The 21,710-nt window shown below is 25.1% G+C and overlaps 1 protein-coding gene and 1 long non-coding RNA gene across 2 annotated transcripts in view; one reads left to right on the top strand and one right to left on the bottom strand.

Moving 5' to 3' along the window:
* LOC133667556 (uncharacterized) overlaps positions 1-21,710 on the bottom strand; it is a 445,540-nt gene that overhangs the window by 222,608 nt on the left and 201,222 nt on the right. The gene's annotated exons all lie outside the window — the stretch shown is intronic.
* On the top strand, positions 3,499-7,192 carry LOC133667561 (uncharacterized). The gene is made up of 2 exons (XM_062086826.1): positions 3,499-6,955; positions 7,073-7,192. Exon 1 carries the CDS (start codon positions 4,034-4,036, stop codon positions 4,793-4,795), a length of 762 nt encoding a protein of 253 aa, XP_061942810.1. The 5' UTR covers positions 3,499-4,033; the 3' UTR covers positions 4,796-6,955; positions 7,073-7,192.

Below are 21,710 nucleotides of genomic sequence, written 5' to 3'. Positions count from 1 at the left end.
AACTATAATTTCAACAATCTCAAGAATTTATTTAAATAATATTTATAATAATCCATCAATTTTATTAATTTATTTAATTGTATATTCAATTTATATTTCTACTATATTATTTTTAACTGGTCCAATAAATTCATTATTAATTGTAATAACTTTTTTTTTTTTAAGAGGAATATTAGTAATATTTTCATATTATATTTCTTTAATAAATGAACTTTTAAAACTTAAAATTAAATTATTTTTACAAATTTTATTTTTAATAATATTATCGTTTAAATTATAAGAAAAAATAATAAATAATGAAATATATTTTAATCTGATTAAAAATATTGACTTAACTTATTTATATACAGAAATAAATATTACATTATTTATCACAATAATTTTTATATTAATTTTTATCTTATTATTAATAACAAAAATTATATATATTGAAAAAAAACTCTTCGAAAGAAAAAATAATTCAATATTTAAATTAAACTCAAAATAAAAATTTTAAAAAAATTTTTTAATTCTAATGAATTTTTAAAAATAATTATATCAACAATCTATTTACCAACACCAATAAATATTAATTATATATATAATTTTGGATCAATTTTACGAATTTTTTTAATAATTAAAATTATTTCTGTATTTATATTATCAATATATTATTGTCTTAATACTGATATTGCATTTTTATCAATTACAAATATTATAAAAGATATAAATTCAGATTGATTATTTCGATTAATTCATATAAATGGTGCTTCATTTTATTCTATAGTTATATTTTTATTTTTTTATTTTATAGTTTTATTTTATAGTTATATACATTCATATTAAACGTAATATATTTTATTGTTCATATAAATTTCCTAGAATATGAAGAATTGGAATTTTAATTTTTTTAATATAAATAGCAGCAGCATTTATAGGTTATGTTTTAATTTGTGGATAAATATCATATTGAGGAATTACAGTTATTACAAATTTACTATCAGCAATTCCATACATTAGTGATAAATTATATTATGAATTTAAAGTTAATTTTCAATTATTAATGCCACTTTAAATCGATTTTTTTCATTTTACTTTATTTATTTTATTATATTTTACATTTTATTTTACCATTAGTAATTTTATTTATACTTATTTTACATTTATTTGCACTTCGTTTAACTGGTTCATCAAATCCATTAGGTTCAAATTACGCCAATAAAATTTCATTTCATCCATATTTTTCAATTAAAAGTCAATTTCAATTAAGATTCTATATTATTTTATTCATCTTTATATTTATTAATTTTTAATTTTCATACCATTTAGGAGATAATTTTTAAATTTCAAATCCAATAAATATTCCAACACATATTAAACCTGAATAATACTTTTTATTTGCACATTCAATTTTACGTGCAATTTCTAATAAACTTGGTGGAGTAATTGGATTAGTAATATCAATTTTAATTTTATTTTATTTATATCACTATTTTATATAATAACAATTTAAAAAATAATAAATTCAATCTATTTAATAAAATTTATTATTGAATATTTATTAATAATTTTATTTTATTAACATGATTATAAAATTGCAAATTTAATTTTATTTTGATAATTAATAAATTCACTAAAAGATAATCGTTCAATTAATATTATTAATCTAAAAACTAATCTAAAAAAAAATAAATTAATTTCAAAAGAAATTATTGTTGAAACTAAACGTATTAAACCTAAAATAGCACAATTACAATTTGAAATTCATCCAACAGTACTGTACAAATAGTACTGGATACACACTTAATCCTAAAATTAATAATATAAATGAAATATTAAATTCCATTGTACAAATAATATTAACCCAAGAATATAAAACTCATATAACTAATGATAAAAAAAATCAATCTTTTGATAATAATTTTAATGCATCTCTAAAAGATTAAAATAAACGAAATAAAAAAATTTTATTAGGTCCTTTTCGATCTTGAATATATTCTAAAATTTTTCGTTCCAGCAAAGTTAAAAATATTACTAATTAAAATATTATTATAACTATTAAAATTAATAAATTAATTGAAATTCAAAATTCAAATTATTATTTATTAATTTAAATAAATTAATATAATTAAATTTTAAATTTAATGCATCTTATATGCTAAAATAATAAATTTATTAATTATTTATTTATAAATAATATAAATAATATAAATAATATAAATTAAAGTTCTTTCGTACAATTAATTTATTTTTTTATTTTAGATAGAATATATAGATAGATAGAATATAATATAGATAGAAACCAATTTGATTTATCGATTTGAATTCAAATCATGTAAAATTTTAAAAGTCGAACAGACTTAAAAACTTAAATTCCTATATTTAATTTTTATCTTAATTCAAAATCGAGATCGCAATCATCTTTATCAATATGATCTATCAAAAGATTACGCTGTTATTCCTAAAGTAATTTATTTTTTTAATTATAAAATATAAATCAAAAATATCTTTTAATCAAATTTAATTTTTAAATAAAGTTAATTAAATTTATCAATTCTTTCAATCAAATTTAATTAATTATTTATTAAAATATTACTTTTATTTAAAAATAATTTAAATAAATAACTAAATTAAATAAAATTCTATAGGATCATATCCGTCCTATAATTAATTAATAATGGAATTTTTATTAAAAATTTAAATTCATTTTATAATTTAGAGATAGTTATTATTTCATTAATTCGTTCATTCGTTAATTCTTCAATTAAAAGACAATTTATTATGCTACTTTTGTACAGCCAATATACTGCAGCTATTTAAATTTTACTTCATGAAACAGATCGGCCTAAAATTAAATTCATGTTTTTAGAACATATTTTTTTTGATAAACAGGTGAATAATATATTTATCGAATTCCTTTAAATTGTGTAATTTAAATAATTTTAATTAAAAATTTACTTTTATTATTAATTTAATCGTTATTTCTATATTTTTTTATAATTTTGATATATATTTTTATATAATAAATAAAAATTTTAATTTAAATCTTTATTTAAATTAAAACAAATTAATTTAAAACAAATTAAATTATTAAATTTTTTAAATTAAAGAAATATTATTTAATATTAAACAATATAATATTATATAAAATATATAATATTAAAATTAAATAAATTAAATTTTTATTTAAAATTTAATTTATTAAAATTTTTATATCTAAATTAAATTTATTTCTAGAAAAACTGGATATTATAAAATAAACTTGAATGACATTTAATTTCTAAATTTATGTTTATAATTTTAATATTACAAAAAAAATTTTATAAATTTAGCTCTTCTATTTTCGAGATATTTCAAATTCTTAAATAAATTTTAATCAATTCTGATACTCAAGGTACAAAATAAAATTTTATCCTTTAATATTTAATAATTTTCATTTACATTACCTTTAATTATATAAATAAAAATGAATTCAAAATAATTAATTTAACTTTAATTTAATTTTTTTCAACTTTAATTTTTAAACTTTTAAAACTTATAATTTTAAACTTCAAAAGAAAATTTAATAAATTAATTTATAAAATTTAAAGATTTTTTTAATTTTTTCAATGTGAAAGAAATACTTTTTTTGAACTAAAATTTTAAATCTAAAAATACTTTCTAATACTTTTACTACGTTACGACTTATTTCAAGTTTAATGAAATAAACAGGCGATTTGTACATTTTTTAAAACTATCTTTAATTAAAGCAATTTTAGCTGGTACTTATAAAATAGAAGGAATACGCCGTTGGGACACTGAAAGGGCTTTCGCGATGCAAATACGCCACTAGTAAAGGTCGAATTTACTAAATAGAATAAAGCGGCGCGAACCGACATAACCGGGAGTTTTAATTCAAATGACTAGATAGTTCCGAAGCGACGTGATCGGGCAAATTATCGCGAACGATAGGATGGCGTCGAAGCGACATGACTAAGGAACATCAAGGGTGGCGAAAATCCAGATACTGTTCCAACGAAATCTAATTTACAATAGCAATTTAGAGGGTCAGATAATGGTATTGCAACAAGGAAAACAGGATCAGCAACAAACGCTGGAAAGCGCAGTAGAAAAAGTCATACAACGATCGAGCAAATATGACATACGGAGCGCGTGGGCATGCGTTGCAGCGCTCACAAACACGAAACGAGACCCATCGAACTTCATAACAATATCTGATGCAGGGATCGCGAATAACTCCGAAAAAACAAAGGAAGCCGTTTTAAAGATCGTCTCGCCCGTAGCGGAAAAACTTAAAGTTAAGCATATAAAAAAAATTAGCGGCAACGGAATCCTCGTAGAAACGGCAGGTCAAAAGGACCTTACGACCCTCCTCAAGTACCGAAAACTGAGAGAGGCTGGTTTCGTGGTCAATGTCCCGGCGAAGAAATGTCCACGAGTGATAATATATGATATCTCCAGAGCTAATAATGACGAGGAGATAATGAAAGCTCTTATAGAGCAGAACTTAGAAACAAACACGAAAGAAATGTTCCGCCGACAAGTAAGGTTAGCATTTAAAACCGGTGACAGGAAAAAAGAAAGATTGAGTGCTGGTAATTGGGTGCTCGAGACTTCGAAAGAAGCCCGCGAAATTCTTATTAAAAGAAGAGAGAATCTACATTGGTTGGAACTGCTACAGAGTACAGGATTATCTAGTGGCGACGAGATGCTACAAGTGCCACAACTTTGGACATACAGCGAAGTATTGCCGGAACGACAAGGAAATTTGCGGCCACTGCGCAGAGGAAGGCCATGCCTTCAAAAACTGTCCTAACGAAAACAAAAATCCAGTTTGCCGTAATTGCAAGAGAAGCGGAAAAACATCATCATACGCCGTGATGGATAAGGCCTGTCCCTCTTATTAAAATTACATAGCGGCTTTGAATCAGGTCCTACTACGAACGAACTATGATCAGTAAGACCTATAAAGATGTATACGAACTACGTTTGGCCCAACTCAACATGCGGAGAGCGCAATGTATCACCCTCGAGATTGCGCGGATCATGGACGATGAATGCATCGACATCCTGCTCATGCAAGAACCATATAACCCGAGAGGGAAATTCATCGAATTCGGGCGGCGTGTGCTCGTGATCTCCGGAGGCATTTATTTTCAATGCTCTGATAGCATCGAACCATACATCCGAAAAATAGAAGAGATCACGTCCACCTTTCCCGGAGAGAAATTAATCATTTCGGCCGATGTAAACGCAAGATCACCTCTACGGCACTGTCATTATGCGGATACCCGTGGCGAGGAAATCGAGCTTGCCCTGGCGAGTCGGGATCACCCCCCACTTCTGCACTCGGGCGCCTCGACCATTGATATATAACTCTTCCTTCCCGAGGTGTTTTGAAACTCGTCAGGAAGTGGTCTGTCGTGGAAGAATGGACGACCAACGACCATAATGTGATATTGACAAGTGTGGCACCGCAGCGAGGTCAGCAATACCAACTGACACTCCCCAAATATAACATAAAAACGGCAGACTGGGAAAAATTCCGGAGGCGTATCGCGGAGTTGCGGAGCGGGGAATGCCTAAACGCCGAGATTCTTTCGGCTAAGAGAGTTTTCTCTGCTGCAATTGCCCTGCGGAATACCATCATCGAAGCGTGCAACCATGCGATGAAACCGAAAAAAGCGGATGTAAAATCAGTTTCATGGTGGAATCCTTGATCAAGAAGAGGATGTATGCAACAAGAAAGGCGTTCCAGATGGAGCGTGCTCCCGAACTTAGGGAAAAAAGAAGAACCGTGTATTTGAACCTTCGGCGGGAATACAAAACGGAAATTGGAAAAGCCAGACGAGAGATTCGTCACCATAGAAGGAAACTGCGACCCATGGGGCGTGATTTACAAACTTTGTAGCAGGAAGGTTGCGGCAGAGATCGTAGTTGCAACGCTGAAGGAATGGTAGGTAGGCGAAAAAGAAAGACCAAAGTGGGAGGAGTATTATTGGACTCCCTCGTTCCGAACGATACGCAGGATATCATGGCTGCGCAAATAATGAAACATCGATGGCGGTTAAACCACCGATGACGGATGATGCGCCGCCTTTCGATAAGGAGGAAGTCCGGCGTGCAATAAACAGTATGAAGAATGGTAAAGCGTCGGGTCCCGATAGAATCAAAGTCGAAATTCTTAAGGCCTCCCACGCCATCATTTGCAAAGAGCTGCAAGATTTCTTTAATGCCTGTCTGCGCTATGATACCTTCTCCGAGACCTGGAAAGAAAACTCGATCCATGCTCTACTAAAAGATCCCGATGGGGACGCATCGGATCCAGTCTCGTACCGCCCGATCTGTCTCCTTTCAGTGATTGGAAAGTGTCTGGAGAAATTGCTGGCAGAAAGATTCAGACCGTTGTTTTCGGACAGTTGGTACGGCACAAATCAATACGGATTTCGAAGGGGAAGATGGACGATAGACGTAATCCTAGAAATGAGGAGAATAATAAAGGACAAGTATGTCCCCGCCATCTTCTTTGACATCAGGCGAGCGTTTGATCATGTGTGGTGGCCGAGCATATTGTACCGCTTGCGAGAGAGAGGCTGTCCGAGGATCCTATTCCTTCTTGTTACTTGCGAGGACATACGGTAGGCTTTGTCGGCAAACACAGAGCCGTTACGAAGAACGCCACAAGAGGATGCTCGCAAGGATCTATACTCCTGGGCCCAAGTCTCTGGAACCTAGTTTTCGACGATCTGCTTCACACTCTCGGACGGAGGGGCGTGCGTGCGGTCGCATATACGGATGACCTCTTGATAATAATTTCCGGAAATAGTCGCGTCCAAATCGAAACAGCGGGACAGACCGCCATTGGAATAATTGAGGAATGGTGTGGAAAGGAGAAACTTTCACCCTCTCGGCGCAGAAGACCGAAATGATTTTGTTAAAGGACACGCTAGAAGACCACGGACTCTAAAGTTGCAAGGTAAGAATGAAGGCGAGCGTCAGATACCTGGGCTCGTACATCTAGATACGAGCCTGCGAATAATGACACACGTACGAAAAATCAAAGCAAGAAGTACTGAAAAATTCGCTCTTGCAGCGATAGCGAAAAGAGATTGGGACCAGACATGTATGTCAACACTGTACAATGGTATATTTATACCAATAACAACGTATGCAGCGGCGTCATGATGCGACAAAGTTAATAAATCAGGATTGCATCCTAGGCCAAGTCCAGTCCTCGCTAAAGTAACGAAATCATACCGCACAGCATTGGCGGATGCTCTGCCGATAGTGGCGGGTGTTCCGCCTATAAATCTAAAAAATCAAGGAAATGGAAATCAAATACTAACTGGCTAAAGAAGAGGAAAAAACCGATAAATCCTTCTTTTTCTCAAAACTAACACTCTCGAAAGTTAAAAAATTTAACAATAAATATTATTGAAAAATTGAATATTTTAAATATTTAGAATACACGTTAGAATATACATATAAATATATAAACAAATTTAATACATAATTTTAAAAGATTGCTACGAATAATGCGAAATAACATGCGTAACTTTAATGATTATAACCTATACAAAAGTTGAAAATTTGATAGGAAAAATAAATAAAAAAAGAAAATGAATGGTTTGAAATAATAAATATTTTAATAAGTTTTCTTTATTTGTTTTTAGTTTTATTATTTGTTTAATTGTAAATAATTTAACTGTTTTTCTGTGGAATACTTTTACCAATTATAAAATTAACAATTGTTTATATAATAGAATTTTATATTGTTTATATATTAGAACATAGTAAATATAAATCTCACATATAGTTTCCGTCCAATCTTAATCTTCGTAGTTTTGTTATTTTGAAGATTATACTTTTTAAAATTATACGATATAATTAGAAGAATTATAAAAATGCAGAAATATTTAAATTCATAATAATTTTCGTGTTTAAATATATTGATAAACATTAGTAATAATAATAATAATTCATTTTAAATATATCTTGTTCTATAATAAGATTTAATTATCTATATTATTAATGCCTATATTAATATTATTTAATTATATTACATGGAAATCGACAACATGTAAATATTCGATAATGTGAAATTTATAATGGTCTGATCTTGTAGTTGTAAAAACAAATATTATGATGCAATATTTAAAGAATCTAGTGGAAAAAGAAAATTCATCAACTCCGAAGCACATGTAACTTTATTTTTTTACGGGCACGATTGTTCAATTTTTTTTTATAAAAGATAAAATCGAGATAAAAGTCCAAAGGTCCAATATGGTGTGAATTTGTTCAATTGCTATTAATAAAAGCAACAATTGTAATGATACGACAACACTGGTTTCATTAGAATCCATTGCATTGTGTTTTCTTGTGAAAGTGATGAAGTTTTGACTCTAATGTTCTTAAATATCGTGTAAGTTTTTCTAAGATTATGAAATTAAAAATTATACTCTATATATATATTATTGAAATAAGACAAATATTAACGTCAATGACTTTTATGTAATAAATATATAAATATTTTTTTATTTTTTTTGTTTTTTTTTTTATAAGGAAAAAATTCATCCAATATGCCTGTCACTGCACACTGTCAACACTTACATCGCTGGACTTACAAGAATCAGCATAATTTCACAAGATAAGTAAAAGACAATTTTATAACAATTTTATATATTTTAATAATCTTTTGAACTATTTTGCGATTTTGCGATTACTATCAATTACTATTAACACAATTATCAACTGAAATAATAATACTGGGTAATATTATTTGATTGTTTTGGAAGAAAAATTAAAATCTGGAATCTTTGCACGTCAGTATAAATTGTGAATTTAAATCTTCAAATTAAATTAACGAATATTGCAGTTGTATAAATCTCATACAAATAATTAACTATCGAATGAATAAATAATACATATTGAAAAAAGTATCAAATTCATTTAGAACAGAAATAAAGTACATATTAATAAAAAATAATTTTTTATAAAAATAAATAAAACATTTTGTTTGCTTAAAATATATTATAAAACGAAGGAGATATCAATTTTTTGCAATATTCAATTTTAATTTTTTAAATTTCTAAATTTCCAAGTTTAGAAAAATTTAATAGAAAACTAAATATATATTGTTTATTGTTTATATATAATTGAATGATAGAATTAACACGTTATTTGATTATTTATATTATATATTTTTATCATTGAAATACATTGATATAATATTATAATATTTTTATATTTAGAATCGATCTGTTCACGAACATTTATTACTCACGAGATTTATAAACAGCTTATTCGGAGAAATTTTTCATATAAAAAACTCTGTTCTTATCGTGCGCGGATCTCTATTAAGTCTAAATAAAGGATGGTGTTATTTGAGAAGACTGTCTGAGAATTTAGCCGACATTTATATTGTATATTTCTAACGTACTTTAGACTGACTGAACCGATCCTAACGGTGATATATTTCAAACGCTGCTAATTCAAAGACAAATAATATTGTTCTAATTCGAAAAATTTATAAAAATGATTCGCCGATCTGTTCCTGTTTATGAGATCTTTGAATACAGATCACTAAGCGAGAAATTTCCTCGAATTTAGTGGGTAACGCGAACAGGCCGCGATGTTATTGTTATTGGCGTGCCCCAAACTGTCCCAATCGAATTAAAAAAGAATTTTTCTGAGGACACGGACGTCACTTGTTAAGAAGATCTCGTTGTAGAACACGTCGTAGTCCGATCGAGATTATTAATTACATTAATTTTGTTTTAATTCGTCATACCTAACATTACTTGCTGCGATTTTGTGAGAAATCGTGCTCTTTAATAGACATGTTCTCCGCTTGTGTAACTATTTATACAATCCACTCATTTTTAAGAAGTATATCATTTATTATCGAAAGTCATTTGACAAGTATCCAGCTATTAGCTTATGTCCATCAAAATCGTTACAATACTATTATTGCGGATGCGAACAATCATAAGTATATTAGTACTTATTTTATTTTAATTTAACTTATTTATTATTAATATAATTTATTTAAATTAATATATTGTCGATTAATATTAATATTCCGTTATTTTATACGGAAACGATTATCCAATGTAAAACTGAATAACCATTAAGTTAAAATTTAATTATCTCTATCAACATAATCGTTTAATACATAATGCACACAAAATAATTCCTCAACATTTGTGAAAATATCCCGAAAAGTATAAAATGATACTGATTTTTATTTATTATTTGGCATTTATATATTTGAAAGTTCATCTTGCAACATGTCTATTTTAAATTAATAAAATTCACACGATATCACGATATATATTAATTTTTCAAATAATTAATCATAACAGATATAATTTAATAACTGAAAATATAAATAAATTATTCATCAATGTCTCGAATATCTATATATGTTGATAACTAATACTTTGTTAACAGACTAATCATTGGCATTCGATATGTAATATAATGTAAAGGTATGAAAACACGTTTCGCGAATCTACGATCCCGAGAATTATAAAATTAAGTATGAACAAAAGGTGTAACTTCCGTTGTATATTCGGTTTTTAAGAAGTTAATGAGAATCATTATTTCAAGAGAGTTTGTGATTTTCACATCTATGATTATGACTACCAAAATTAAGATTTCAGCATATAATTTTAGAGAAAAATATTATATAATTTTCTGTAATTAAATATTTAAAATAATTAATATTTTATTATAGAATATAATTATAGAATTATAAATAATTCTCATTTTTAATTTAAAAATTTAAATTTAATATTTTAATTAACATTCTAAAATAAAAAAATGAAATCAGTAGGATTCTCTATTGATTTTTTTAGAAGTATTTTAGATTTACCGAAAATATTAAAATCCTAATATAACTATCAAATACTTTGTTTTAATTTTTTCTAATATTTAAAAGAACTTAATATAAAATTTTAGCGAAATAACGAAACAATAATTTTATTGAATATTATGCAATTTTTGAGCATTCCAAATTATCTTATACAAAGTTCTGTATTAAAAAAGATTAATCAAAAATAATTAAAAAATTAAAAAAAAATAAAAAAAAATTTTAAACTCAAAGTTATTTTTTTTATAAAAATTTTTTTAAAAATTAAAAAATCATAACCAAACTTCATTCAATTAATATCCATTCTTTTTTTGATATTCCGAAAATTAATTCTGTACATAAAACAGAATACGTTAATTGTTTATTCTTGAAAAAATAATAATGGTAGGAAGGTTATCTGGAATCATGCAAGAAGCAAAATCACTAAATAGTAGTATCCCGTGGCTACAGATGGGACTTTTCTGGTAAGCAGATTCTATGAAGTCAGCATCTATACGCATGCATTCAAATACAAGGTATGTCTAATGCATCGCGAACTATATATTAAGATACATAGTGAAAAATTATTATATATAATTATTATATATAAAAAATTATCTCTATCAAATGATTGCAACAATTTTCTAGATGTGTGTGCACACATGATGAGCATTGAAATCCGTTGAAAAGTAATATTTAGAAATTTTTAAGTAATTATTTATTAAAATATTTAAATAACATTTATTTGTAGCTATTATAGTTGATCCGTTTTATAACCTTACTGTTTAGCATTACAATTATTTGCGATTATTATTAATTTATTAAATTATTAAAATAATTTATCGAAGTAATTTCATTCGTAAATATTATTCTAGTCATTAACTTTTAGATGCTTTATTTTTTTAATTTTTATTTTTATTTTATTTTTATTCTCTTTTTTATTTTTAATTTTTCCACATTATATCGTAGTACTTTAGATATGTTTCTATAAACTAAGTTTCTCAACATCATTAAGAAAGGTTTAGTTTCGATAACATTTACATAATACTTAATTATTATTTTTTTTAATTAATTGATTTTCTATTAATATTTTTCGTTATTAACTATTTATTAATCATGAAGAATTTAAAAAAGAAATTGAAAAAATTAAAATATTCTTTAAGTAATTAATTTAGTTAATTAAGTTATAATTTTTGAAGTACTTTAATTTTTAGATTTTCAAATTTTAGAATCTCATATTTTTGGATATTTTGATTTTATCAAATTTTAAACTTTCATTCGAAATGAAAGACCCTGCAATACGTGTGAACATGCATTCGTATTTTAAAAGGATCAGTCTATTCGAAAAGAGATCTCTGGTATGCGATGCTCACATACTGATCTATACAGCTCACAGTTGCACCATAAGCCACGAGTTCTATCTCGTTTTTATTTAACGTTTATATTATTTTCTGTATCGACATATTTAGGATTATTATGATTTATTAGCTCACGAATTTATTCGCTGCTTCATATTGCGATAGGATGAAGAATTATTTCAGTTTCGATCAATAATAAATTGAATTTGTCTTTTCTATGTGATTTTGGAACCGAGAAAATTAGATAAAAAATACTATAACGTAGAATAAGTATTGAAAATATAATTTAAGACGATTTATTTGTAGAAAGATTTCAAAAGATTATTGAATTTTTAAATAAAAAAGATTTCTGATTTTTTAAAAATATTTTCTTTTTTCAAATTGATTGGTATTATCAATTAATACTGATGAAATTTTTATATTTTCATATCTCAATCTCAGTTTTTCATTAAACAGATTTTTAATATCTTAAGAAAAACTATAATATAAAATTGAATCAAGAAATCTAGAAGAAAAAGAAATTTTTTAAAATTTTAAATAAAAGTATCTAAAAATACATAACGAAGTTAAAGAAACATTTATCATTCTTGTATCATCATTTTTTCTATATAAAATATTAAATAATATCGTGCTGAGCAACCAATTTAGATATAGTGGTCAAATAAAATCAATTCTATATAATTTTAAAAGTGCATAGTCTAAATAAATATAATTTAGAAAAAATTTTTTAAATTTATCATAATCTATCACGAATCTATAACGAGAAAAGATAAAATCAGAATGAGACAAATCTAGCTTATATATTTTTTATATCTTTTTATATTATATTTTATAATTGTATTTAAAATAGAATGTTATATAAATGTTTATTTTGTCTAGAAATACAAAATAGAGGGAAAAAATGCAAAAATTGTAACGAAAGATTATGATTTCTTACTGAAAGTTCTTGTGATGGTATATTACGTGGTATAGAAGGTATAGAAAAGTCACGAGATCGTATGAGACAATTACGACTTTCAAAATATTGATAAATAATTTATCTGGAAATATTATCTTAATATTATTTTAGAACAGAGAACATGATTCAATTCTTATGAACAGTACTAATTCCTTTCTTCGTCATAATTGATATTGACATGATCTTTGTAAATGAAGGTATGATTTACTGTAAAGTAAAATGCATCCAAAATGTGATTTTTTTTCTCTTTCTAAGAGTTTTTTTTTACATTGCATATTATACAAAGAACTATATGAAATATAAAAAATAAATATAATTGCATACAATATATTAAAAAGAATATCAAATATTCTTGGCGTGAAACTTTAATGATCTTTTGTCAAGTAAATTAGTGTGAGTTTTTGTAATTGTATTTAAAATAAGTCAAACTTGTAAACCTGTTTGAAAAATTGTATAAATTAATTTTGTAAAAAGAGATCCAAATACATATATTACTTAATATATATGATTTCCTGAATTTTTTTTTACTATACTTATGAAGAACTGAATTTCCATTCTTTAGTTTCAAATGATGATGTAATGTAATTTTGATTTCACATAAATTTGTTATTATATACAATGAAAAATGTAAAATAAACATATCTTTATTTTTTAATATTGGTTATTATTAATGATATAAAAAAAATCAAATTAAATTTGAAAAAAAACTTGAAGCATAATATTAAATATTACATAATTTAACATAAGTAATCTTTGATAGATATGTTTGATAGATATAGATAGATCATAGAAAAATCAATTTCCTTTTTTTTTTAAAAAAATGATATGATCTTTTACAATTTGTTAAAGCATTTTAAGATGTATTTATATAATAGTTTAGTCATTCAAATATAAAAGATATATAAAAGATATATATAGATTGTATGTACGTTGTCGTGATGCTCCAAATGATTCAATTTCAACTTAGTGATGTTGAATCTTATTGAAATGATGACTTCGTTAATGAGAAATAAGTGCTGTTGATATTGAAGTGAGTTTTTTTGCGAATGATAATCGATCTTGTTCTCGCGATAATTGAATTTATTTTATTTTTGCGTTGCTCATTTTGTTCGTTTATGTCGTTGCATTCCTGATTGATCTTGATTTTTTTGGAAAACCAATGAAGGTTATTTTCGAAATCCTTTTCGAGATGTCGAATATTTCTAATGGAAGGGATGGGATAATGTCCAAAATGAAATCCGCGAAATTTCGAAATCGTGACAATTTTTATATAAATTAATATAGAATAATTACCTACAAATTAATATAGAATATAAAAACGGAAATCTTGAGGTATCTAGTTCATTATTAAAAAATCTTCTAAAAATTTTCATTCGAAAATAATCTTATTGCAATCATGTTATAAAGTAACTTTCTATATTTTGTTTGGGTTTCAAAGCAGAATGAATTGAAATGCTGTGGTACTACAACATATTCTTTTATAATTAATTTATTTTTTTATAATTCTTTTTTTTCTTTTCATATATGTTTTTTTTTATAATTTTAATAATGTATTATTTTAATATAATTATATATTTAATATAATAATATAATTATTTTAATATAATTTATATAATTTGAGACTTTATTTTCTAGCAAATTAAATTCGCAAATTTTTCAAATACAAATAAAATTTCGGTATAATACGAATGAATAAGTTAAATCTTCTTTTTTTGAAAATCGAATATGGAACATTTATAGTCGTATTAGCAAATTTTCAAATTCAATTTTCTTGAAAAATTATTTTTGAAAATGAAGAAAATTTATTTTATATTTTCTATTTATTTTTACATTGAATTTTTTTTATCAATAATTAATTCGCATATAGTCAGAACTAATTAATTTCGCTTATACTTGATAACTTATTGAATTTCATTTATTTGAAAAAAAGTCTCAAATGAAAAACTTTTTTTTCGATTTCTTTTTTTCTATTTACTTTTTCTATTTACATCTCGCTTCATCTAATAAACTTAAATGTAAGAACTTAACAAGTAATATTTTTTTTTATATTAATTTATGCTTATTTTAGTCGATCGACTTCTCCACAAATATCTATAGTATTACATTCTTTAGATACCAGAAAATAAAAATTTGTGTCAATATTATTGCTTAATATTAAAAGGAATTTTTACTTTATTTTTATATTATTTTAAAAATAACAAAAACGTGACAAATTTAAATTAAAAGAATTAAAATAGTAATTAAGAAAAATATTTGTTAATATTATTCTATAAAAAATATTAAAAGTTGACTATTTAATTTCATTTGTTTATCATCATGTTTTAAATATTTTTAATATATTAAAAATTTTTTTTAATCAATGACTCTATGTTATATTCTTTTATTAAATGAATTTTAAAAAAATTAATTTATTTAATATTTTAAAAACTGATGAAGTCGAAATAGAAAAAATCAATTACTTAATTTAAAATCATTTTAAAAGGATAAAATCAATCTTTGAAAATTCAACTATTTTATGTTATTATATTCCCAAGAGAAAAATAAAAAAAATTTGAGACAAAGAATCAGTTTCTTTTTATAATTATCATTTGATAAAACATTTTTTAATTGTTTATTTAGTTTAAAAAGTTATAAAAGAAAAATTAATAATTTTAAAAAATTTTTCAACATAATGTTTTAATCAATAATTTAAATAACTATGTAATAATATATGGAAATATTGTTTGTTTTTAATAAATAGCTTTGCTGTATTTCGTAAATTTTTGAAAATAATATTCGAAAAAATATAATATAATTTTTGAAATTTATATTATATGTTATATATTATATAATATATTATATAATATATATAAACGTATATATTATATGTTTATATATAGTATGTAGTTATATATAGTATTTTTGTTTTTTATTAAATATTAAATCAACATATTACTTGAATAGAATAGAATAAAATAGAAAAAAAAAGAAAAAAAAACTTATATAAATTTTTTATAAGAAATACTAATTATATACTATTAAAAATATTAATTATACTTTTTATTTTTAATATATTAGAGTGTTCCATAGTTTTTTTCGCACGCTAGGAATGATTTTATTGGTTATTTTTATGTGAACATACAGGCTTATCTATTAGCTATTTATAACATCGATTTCAATCATTCCAGAGCTCTTTTAAAGTTTTTTCGTTGATGAAAATTTCTTGTGTAACTTTTTTCTACACCGTTCGATATGAACAGCCACAGAAAGTATTTGCGGCATGTTATGCTTTATTACTTTAAAAGAGCAAAAAAAGTGATACTGCAAATAATAGTATAAACGAGATTTGTACTGTTTATGGAAGTAGTGTTACAAAGATTTAGAACTGACAATTTTAACTTGAAAGATGAAGATTGCAGTGATCGCCCAGCAACGACGAATATGAACTTTTTCAAGACAATACTTGCTGAAAATTCGCAATATAATGTGCAAAAGATAGTGGGTACCACTACCGTTTTTCAGGAAAATGGTAGACAATTATCTAATCAAAATGGAATATGTCAATCGATGTTTGGATTCCATAGCTATTGACGGAGACCGATGAACCGTGTCTCTACGTACGATTTTCTTCTCCAGCGACATGAAAGAGATTCTCTTATAAAGAGGCTTGTCACTAGAAACGAGACATGGATTTAGTATCAAAATATGCATCCAAAACGTACTCGATTTGGATAAAGGACAATAGATCTTCAACTGTCACGAAGCCTATACTTCACTCGAAGAAAATTTTTTTATCCATTTGGTGGGATTGGAAAGATATAGTCTACTATGAGTGCCTTTCTCAAGGTGAAACCATCAATTTTGGAAAATATTGCAATCAGCTTGATAAATTGAAACACGCCATAGCAGAAAAACAACCAAAATTGGTGAACTGACGAGGCCAACAAAATCGCATGTTGCATCAACTGTAAGAGAAAAATTATAGAAATTATATATGATGTGCTTAATGTATACGGTTTTGTTGTATATGGCTTTATTTAGAAGAATTTTATATAGAAATTTTATTATGTTGTTATATTATATAACTACAACATAAATTTACATCTATGAAATAATATCATTAAATTACAGTTTTTATTTCATAATTAATTTTCATCTCAAAAATATTATAAAGTATTCACTCACGCATAATTAAACGGTACATAATGATGAGAAATCAAATAATTTTAAAAATTCGTTAAATAATTTTAAGAATTCGCTTTTTTGCAAGAGATTTTGGATGATCGTCTCATTTAATATACGGTAATCATGTTATTATACAATGGGAATGGTAATAAATTTCTATTACAACACTTTTCTGAAAAATTTCATTGTCATGTAGAATAATTCATAATATTATTTATGTTATTTGTTTACTGTTATTTATCTGACTGTTATTCATTCTTTATCCTTTTATTATCATAAAAAAATAAAGAAGTTTGATGACTACTAAAAATAAAAAAATCTCATAAAATAATTATACATTTATCTAGTATGTCCAATATCTAGTGTATCCAATGTTTAGTAAAAGATAAAAGTATATAATATAAATTTTTCTATTTTTAAAAATTTAACAATGAAAATCAACACGATAAAATTGTATGTATTAAAAACGAAAAATACTTTTTTATACTATCACAATTATTTATGTTAATTAAAATTTTACGTTGAAAAACAAGTTTAAAAAAATTAATTTTTTTTGTTTATAATTTTTTTTAATTAATTGTATAAAAAATATAACAATTGTATAAAAATTAATTGTTTTATCAGATGAAGAAAAACTTTTATCTGAAAACATTTTTCATATTTTTTATAGTTTGGTTATAAGATAAAATCGAAAAATAATTTAAAAATAGAATTTTTAACAGTTGATTTTCTTCTTGATTTCAAGCAGGAAAAAATTATATAACTATGCATATCTACATAAGGACATATCTCCAAAGTTTCATAATTTTTTGAATCTCTGAAGTTCCTTTTTTGCTAAAATTGAAAAAAAATTGAAAAAAAATGATAAAACAAGAAAATTTTACAAGTTTCAATAAAAAACTATTACAATTTCAATAATGTTTACAGAAAATGTCTAAAATTTTTATAATTTAATAAATTATATATAAATAGGATTACAGAAAATCTAAAAAGAAATTAGAAGATTTTGATTTATAAAACATATTTAATACAGTTTTATGCTGATTATCGCATCGATTAAATAATTATTATAATAATTACAAGAAGAATAGATTAATAATACGAAATTCTTGTCTAAGTGAAGAACTATATAATTGTTGAACTATATAAATTGTTATGAACGAAAAATTCATACATCGATCGATAATATGCAATGATCTCAACATGATTTATTTTAATTAAATTAGATTGAGATTAGATTTAGAGAAACGATATATATGCGATATTTATATATATATATATAAAAAGAAGAAAAGGAATTAAATTTTAATTAACATTTTATAGATCATTATATTTAACATCAATTTTAAAAATGCAAAACAAAAAATAATTTTAAATTAAATTATTATGTTATGTTATATAGTTCTGTTATATATTTATAATATTATATGATATTATTATATGATGATATTACTATATGATAATATTATAAGAAATATTATAAGATAATATTATATGATATATTATATGATAATATTATAAGAAAAAAAGAAAGATGAAAAAGAAAAGAAATCTCTTTCTAAATGATTATAAAATAGAATTCAAATAGAAAAAAAATTTGAAATTTTAATCTAAGCAATATTTTATCTTTTAAACTATTTCGAAAATTAATTATATTATTATAATTTTATATATATATATATATATATATATATATATCAGCATTGGTACAGTTATCAGAAGGACCGGGCGATGATGTCGCTATTCACATCATAAAACTTGAGAATCTTGCACAACTCTGGAAAAACTCTGGATTGCAAACTCTGGGAAAATTCCAAGTCAAATGATTATTACTAAAATAATCATAATATTACCTCCGTCACAATATTTTATTAATGCATGAGAATCAACTCAACCCAACGATAGAACTCTTACAAATCTTATTTCAATTGAGGAAATAACTCACTGTTGAGGAAATAAGGACAGGAACCAAAAAAAGAGCAAAGAACATTGCTTTTACTGTCAATAAGCATCAATACAAGAAATATTTCAAAAAAGGCAACGTTAGATCAGGCGTGTGTCATTATTGCCGTAAACCAAGATCAAGGATCAAGGAATGCAGAAACCGAAAAGAAGCAACACCAAATGAAAAATACACAAGAAAGAAAAAAGAGGCACTTATTGGAACTATATCTGTAGAATATAATTTAGAAACATCCAGTGATGCATAGTACATTCAAGTGTGACTGAACACATATCAAATCGTTGCGAGTGGTTCTCGTCATATAAAAAATTCGATACAATAGAGAATATTAAGATAGGCGATGGAAAAGATATTTAAGCAATTGGATCAGAAGCTTTTCTTCACGGAGAACTCGATAAAATCATTTACATGCAGCAACCGAAGGGATACGAAGATAGAATTGATCGTGTTTGCAAGTTGAATCATAGTTTATATGGTCTAAAACAGGCATCAAAATATTGGAATCATCGTTTTACAGCGGTATTGAAGAAGCATAGTTTCACGTCCACTAGTGCTGATTTGCGTATTTACAAATGAAAACAATTGAGACGATTGATTCTAACGATCTATATTGATGATGGACTAATTAGTGCAATGAATCAATTGTCTGTAGAAAAATTTGTTAACTGAACTCTGTAAGAAATTTGAAGTAACATCCAATGAGATAGATCCATATCTGGGATTACAGATTGAGCGACTGACAGATGGATTCATATTTTTGCATCAGGATACTTACACTAAGAAAATTTTGCAACGATTTCGGATAAATGCTAATGCAATAGCAATCCCAACAGATTAAAACCATCAATTGTGCGTGGAGGCGCATAAAAAAATGGATACAAGGAAAAAGAATTCCGAAGGAAGTTTAAGTATTTGTCAATGGGCAGTAGACCAGAATTATATTTATAGTAAACAAAGCCAGTCAATATTTGGAAAAACAAAATTCATTGGAACGCAATAAAGAGAATTTTCCAGTATTTAAAGAAAATAACAAAATATGATATTCATTTTTCAACAGAATAATCATATTAAAGCATTCAGTGATGCAATTTAAGCTGGAGATACTGAAACTAGGAAGTCCATTACAAGTTTTATATTAAAACTAGGCGATTCTGCAATTGCTTGAAGGTCAAAACGACAAGTAATAGTTGTCGTCTATCGACTACTGAAACCGAATACATAATAATTAATGAAAGAGATCAAAAGTCTGATCAATGATATAGCTGTATGTTCAAGAATCTTACAACGACTTTTTACGTGGATAATTTGAGCGCAATCAAGGAAAAGAACAACATTTCTTCTGCAACATATAGCATCGGAGGATCAGCAGACAGATCTTCTGACGAAATTCTTGAGAAGAACAATATCTGAAACACAGAGAAATCGACTGAATATCAAGAGTATCGAAGACATAATGGGCACATAGAAATATGACACTCAAACATAATAAACATACATACACTAAATAAATTTCAGTTTATTTTTTTTTTTAATGAGCATGCTCTAAAATTTAAAGTTCATTGAAATTTTATTTATGGTTTTATTATTTTATTAATGTTGCTAGCAATACCACTATTTTATAGTTGATACCTATTTGTTTTTCTTCGATACGCATATGATTCCACTGATATGTAAATAGATATGCACAATTATATATAATAAAATATATTCATTCAGTTAAATCCGTACATTTTTATTTATTGTTTTCACTGCTCAACAAATTTATATAATAATAAAAAAAACAGAAACAATAAAAAATAAATCTTGTGAACTGAAATATAAAAAAATTTTTGATTTTAGCATAAAATTAAAATTCATATACATATCCCGCAATCTTTGATATATCTTTCTAATGAATTACAATAAATCAAATTGTTACGATCAATACTAAAAAATGAAATAAGTACTTTCATCTAGATAATATTATTTATTAATATTATTATCTAGATGAATATAATTTATCGCCATTCTCGAATGAAAAAAAAATTATATAATAAATAAAAAAAACAAAATCAAGTATTTAAAAATGAAATGATGCATGCATCATGGTATAAATTCGATATTGATCTATATATAATTAACTTAAACATAAATCACAAGCAAAAAAAAAAAAAGTGCAATTAAAAAGTGCTGTGTAACACACTTTCTAAATATAAAGAATCCAAGATTTCATGCTTTAATTTTTTATGAAAAATACGAATTATAAATATACTATATATTTTATTAATATTACTGTATTTTAAAATAATCTTTTACTAAATAATTCAATAATTATAATATTGATTATGTTAAAAAATTCATAATTTAAGAAAACAAACTTGATCTTTATATATTTTCTAAATATTTATTTATAAAAGTTGCGTAAAAATGAATTCGAAATTGTGAAAAATGAAAAAA

This window comes from Apis cerana, unplaced genomic scaffold (assembly GCF_029169275.1).
Source record: "Apis cerana isolate GH-2021 unplaced genomic scaffold, AcerK_1.0 Chr0_AcerK, whole genome shotgun sequence".
In the NCBI taxonomy this organism is placed as follows: domain Eukaryota; kingdom Metazoa; phylum Arthropoda; class Insecta; order Hymenoptera; family Apidae; genus Apis; species Apis cerana.
This window is presented reverse-complemented; position numbering and strand designations above follow the sequence as displayed.

Excerpts from the sequence above, each read along its gene's own strand:
- LOC133667561 (XM_062086826.1), top strand. The coding sequence starts at position 4,034 with ATGGTATTGCAACAAGGAAAACAGGATCAGCAACAAACGCTGGAAAGC.